Here is a 5,013-nt window from a genome sequence, read left to right as displayed (position 1 = left end):
CCGCCGCTTCCGCTCATCCTGGAGCGGTCGGGAGAGCCGGGACGCACCGCCAGCGCTCTACGTCGCCGGTAAGCCCCTCTTCCTATCCCCCCCGCCCCAATCCGGGTCCGTGCCTCCCGGGTCTCGTGGAGGGGCGGGGGGCGGGGGTACGGTGAGGCAGCAATCAGCCGGGTGAGGGAAAGCTCATCCCCACTTCTTCCTGGGGAAACTGAGGCCCAGAGGCGTGGCTTGCCCTGAGATCACACCCTCAGTCAGGAGTTCAGCCCAAACTGGGTGTAAGCGTCCTGCTCTTGGGGAGGGGGCTCTGGGGAGTGGAGGGTGGTCCTTTTAGCCCCTTATTTTCCATCGCCTAGATCCCCACCTCAGTGCTGAGTCAGGAAGGGGTTCAGAAGACCAACCCCCTCCCCTATCTTTGCTCTCCCCTCCCAACTTCCTGCTTCCTGGGCCAGCCCGGGCCCTGGGTTCAGAAAGGGGCGGAGATGCAACGGGCAGGCATGCTCTGGTCGGAGAGGGGGCCCACCAGGTGGTCTCCCAGGCTTTCGGCACCTGGAGCCACTCAGCACCAGACCCTTCGTGCCCCAAATGCCAGAGCCAGGAGGGCCTGCGATACAGGGAAACTGAGGCTCAAGAGGGGCCATAGATCCAATGAGGTCCGGCCTTCCCCCACCCAGTGCCCAGGAGCTCGGGGGCTGGAGGATTCCAGTTTGTCCTGCGTGTGCTTTGGGTACTGCTGACTGCTGGGCTCCCTGGCTCTGCTCCAAGGAAGGACTCACCAGGTGGCCACTTCCCTCTTCCTTTCTCTGCCAATGTCATGGTCACACGCAGGGTGTGGATGGCAAGTGGCTTTATATTTCTCCTGACAGACGGGAAAACTGAGGCCTGGGTAGGCAAAGTTGCCAGCCCAGTCCCCCCACCCAGCTGTCTCCCTGTTTTCTGCATCATCCTCATCAGGGGCCCTTTTCCCTTTCCAGACCACCCTGGCCCTCCACCCCACACCCTCTGCTCCTGCGGCCATGAGGTGCTGGCTGGCCCCTCCCCAATATGGGGACACCTGCTGCCGAGGGTTTGGGATCGGATGGAGCCCTGAAGGGACCCAGCCCCTACGGGCTGCTCCCTCTGCAAGGTCTCAGAGTCCTGGACTGACCCCAGTTGGTCCCCAGCGCATAGATGGGGAAACTGAGACCTGGGGGAGGGGAGTCGCTGGCCCCTGGCCGTACAGGAAGGTAGAAGCAATGATGGTGGGGAGAGCAGTGAGGCGCCCTGACCCTGGAGACACTTGTGCACTTATCCTGGAATGGTTTGTTCTGTCATTAGACACTGATTAAGCACCTACTGTGTGCATCATAAGACAATAAACAACCAATAATAGTAATAATAATAATAATTTGAACTCTTCATCTATATTCCCGACTCTGTGCCTCCCATTTTTCTTACCTGATCTGAAGGACTCCTCAAAAATTCCCTGTGAGGGGGGGCTGTATTATGAATACATTTTTCAGATATAAGAAGGGGAGGCTCAGAGAGGTTAAGTTACTGCCCCACATCACATAGTCAGGGCAGAGCTGGGGTTCAACCCCTGGCCTGCTCACACCTCCACTGCAAAGACTCCCTCTGCTTCCCCAGACCCCACCCCCTCTGGAACCTCCTGCTCCTGCTATGGACCCTCCTGAACTGTGGTTTGGGAGGCAGTGCTCAGGTAAGGGGGGGACATGAGCCCAGGGGGCATTGGGCATGGAGACCCCATAGCCACGTGGGGGTTGCCAACCTCCCCTCCATGCTGACCATGCTTCTCTTTCTCCAAGTAGGGTCCAGGCGAGTGGACACCATGGGGTTCCTGGAGCCGCTGTTCCAGCTCCTGTGGGCAGGGGCTCTCTGTGCGAAGTCGGCGCTGTGTCCGGTGAGCAGTGAGCACGAAGCCGGGGCTCGGCTGAGTGGGTGCGAGGAGGTTCCTGACCCTTCCCTCCTGCCAGCCAGGCCCAGCCCCTGAACACACCCTTGACCTGCCCACACATGCTGTGCCTTTTAATCCTACGAATGCACCTGGAATGTGGGTAGGGTTGGTGTGGGAGGGTGAGGGGTGAGCAGGCGGGCTCTGGGAAGGAGGTTACTGGGAAACCTGACCACACTCTGGCCACCCTGCTCCTCACAGGTTCCCCAGGGAAGAGCGGTGCTGGGGGGACACCCATGAGTACCGCCTCTGCCAGTTGCCAGTAAGTTCTGTCCACCTCCAAGACCCCTCGAGTCTGCCCTGAAGCCCTGCTGCTTCCCCACTCATGCCCCCAAATATGTTTGCCACCCTGCCAGATTTTCTGGACTCCCCTGAGTCTGTCCCAGCCTCTGACCCACCCACCTCTGTCCCCAGGACTGTCCCCCAGGAGCCATGCCCTTCCGAGACCTCCAGTGTGCCCTCTACAATGGCCACCCTGTCCTGGGCCCCCAGAAGACTTACCAATGGGTGCCCTTCTATGGTGGTGAGTAGCCTGCCCTCCTGTTGGTCCAGAGGAAACAACTCAGAGCTGGCAGGGAGAAGGGGCTGCTAAGAAAGAAGGGGGACTTGGAGGGTGGTAAGGAGAAGTAGGCATTAGCACTTGGGCTTTGAAGGATATGTAGGAGTTGGTGAAGGGAAGGGGAAAAAGCATGTGTGAGATGTAAAGCAGAGGCAGGGGGAGGCCGGGTCTATTCCGCACAGGGCTGAACACCAGACTGAGGATTTACCCAGGGCTGAATCCAGAGGCCAACAGTTCTCAAACTTATCTTGGTAGCAGGAAATGTTGCCAGTATTTAGCTGAAAATAGTGAGTTATATAACTGTGTGCTGGGGGCAGCATGCCTCCAGGTTTAAGGGAGACAGGCAGCTTCACATGCTATGGAGAGGGCAGACACAGGTAAGAAAAGCCTAGAATAAAGAAAGTTCCATTTGTAAACCTCATCGTGTTTTTTCCCCTTTGCCCTAAGCATTAGCCCACCAGGGCCAGCTGGGGCTCTGTTCCAGGCTGGGTCAGCCAGCCAAGCTGAGGGAGATGGGAGGACCAGGAGTCAGAGCTATGGGCTGGAGTGAGTGGACTGCTCATTGCGCCCTGCTGCCAAGCAGAGGGGGGAACTGAGTCCTGGGGCGGGGGCTAAAGACACATGCTATGTGGGACCCAGTCAGCACTGGACAAACACTTTTTATTGGGCACCTGCTGGGTACGGCTCTGCTCAACGCCGAGCCTAGAATCACGTCTGGAAATGGTTATTTGAGTGTTTGTGGAATGAATGAATGCAGGCATGCAGGCCCAGGATATGTGCCTGGGAGAGTCAGAAAGCTGGAGGCAAAATGCCGAAGCCCAGTCCTGGCCCTGCTTCAACCTGCATGTGCAGTTTTGGCTGAGTCTCTGGGCCTCATCTGCCCAAGGGGGTGGCTCTCTCTGGGAGGCTAGCGGGAAGGAGGCTGTAACTGGGATAGAAGACCCCTGGTCCACTCTGTCCTTCCACCCCCAGCGCCCAACCAGTGCGACCTCAACTGCCTGGCCGTGGGACATGCCTTCTACCACAGCTTTGGCCGCGTCCTGGATGGTACTCCCTGCAGCTGGGGTAGCCAGGGACTCTGCGTGGCTGGCCGCTGCCTCGTAAGGACTGCCAGGACCCGCCCAGCCCACCTCCCACCCCATCCCAGACCGAATTCGTTTAGTTTTAGGTCCCCCCCTCTCCTAGCCCCTCCCCTCCCACCGGGCCACGCCCCTCCATAGACTTCACTCCTAGCTTCTCCGCGCGTTCACTCTCAAGTCCCGCCAAGCCCCCTTCCTTTTGTTCCATGACCCCGCCCTCTTCCACAGGCCCCGCCCCCCGGCACCTCTCCTTAGGCCCCACCCAGATCCCTCCTTCTGGGCCCATCCTTTTATTCCCAGGTCCCATCCCTTTTATTTCAGGCCCCTCCCTCGTCTCTAGGCCCCGCCTCCTCGTTCTCAGGACCCGCCCCCCTCTCCCAGGCCAAGGCCCGGGCTGGGGCAGGGGGCTCTCTCTGACACGTGTCCTCCCCATCCGCTTAGAACGCCGGCTGTGACGGTTTGATGGGCTCGGGCGCCCGCGAGGACCACTGTGGTCGCTGCGGCGGCACCAACGACTCGTGCCTCTTCGTGCAGCGCGTGTTCCGTGACACCGGTGACCTCTTGCCCCGTCCTCTCCACTCTCCACTCTCCCCGAGCCGACCCTTTACGAAGCCGCAGGCGCGGAAGTGAATTCCCGTGCTGATTGGGCAGCCTGCCTCTCGTTCATCATTCTGATTGGTCACTGCCAGATTGTCCCGCCCTTCCCAGAACAGATGTGGTTCTAACCCCTTCGTTGCCTCATTTAGGCGATACTAATCTTTTTTAAAAATATATATTTTATTGATTTTTACAGAGAGGAGGGGAGAGGGATAGAGAGTTAGAAACATCGATGAGAGAGAAACATCCATCAGCTGCCTCCTGTACACCTCCCACTGGGGATGTGCCCGCAACCAAGGTACATGCTCTTGACCAGAATCGAACCTGGGACCCTTGAGTCCGCAGGCCGACGCTCTATCCGCTGAGCCAAACCGGGGCTAGGCGATACTAATCTTAACTCCAAACGTTTACGGACCGTTGTTGGGGTACCAGTACCAAGTCCAATCTCCTTAGCCTCAGTATCTCATTTAATCCTCAAAGCATCCCTCAAAAAACCCGCCACCCGCCCTGCAGCATCCTCCTTCCTTCCCGCCCAGGAGCCTTCGCAGGATACTGGAACGTGACTCTGATCCCCGAGGGCGCCAGGCACATCTACGCCGCCCATCGGAGCCGAAACCACCTGGGTACCGCAGAGGTTCCGAGGGGGAGGCGCCCTCCTGGCCGCCTCGATGAAGCCGGGAGACTGAGGCCGGAGGAGGGGGACGCAGGGTCGGGAGGTGGAGGGGCGGGTTCCGGGGAGCCTGGGCTGACCCTTCCCTTGCAGCGCTGATTGGGGGCGACGGGCGCTACGTGCTCAACGGCAACGGGGAGGTGAGCCCGTCCGGGACGTA

At 59.3% G+C, this 5,013-nt stretch overlaps 1 protein-coding gene across 1 annotated transcript in view; it reads left to right on the top strand.

Annotated features, from left to right (window-relative positions):
* Positions 1–1,167: 1,167 nt before the first annotated feature.
* The window catches only part of ADAMTSL5 (ADAMTS-like 5), a 7,860-nt gene continuing 4,014 nt past the window's right edge, over positions 1,168–5,013 (top strand). The window contains exons 1-9 of the mRNA XM_014540062.1: positions 1,168–1,223; positions 1,624–1,696; positions 1,806–1,897; positions 2,150–2,210; positions 2,363–2,471; positions 3,480–3,607; positions 4,028–4,139; positions 4,720–4,806; positions 4,947–5,010. Of these exons, the coding sequence (XP_014395548.1) occupies positions 1,168–1,223; positions 1,624–1,696; positions 1,806–1,897; positions 2,150–2,210; positions 2,363–2,471; positions 3,480–3,607; positions 4,028–4,139; positions 4,720–4,806; positions 4,947–5,010 (782 nt within the window). The remainder of the gene's footprint in view (positions 1,224–1,623; positions 1,697–1,805; positions 1,898–2,149; positions 2,211–2,362; positions 2,472–3,479; positions 3,608–4,027; positions 4,140–4,719; positions 4,807–4,946; positions 5,011–5,013) is intronic.

The sequence above is a fragment of the Myotis brandtii genome, unplaced genomic scaffold (assembly GCF_000412655.1).
Source record: "Myotis brandtii unplaced genomic scaffold, ASM41265v1 scaffold236, whole genome shotgun sequence".
NCBI classification, from domain to species: domain Eukaryota; kingdom Metazoa; phylum Chordata; class Mammalia; order Chiroptera; family Vespertilionidae; genus Myotis; species Myotis brandtii.
This window is presented reverse-complemented; position numbering and strand designations above follow the sequence as displayed.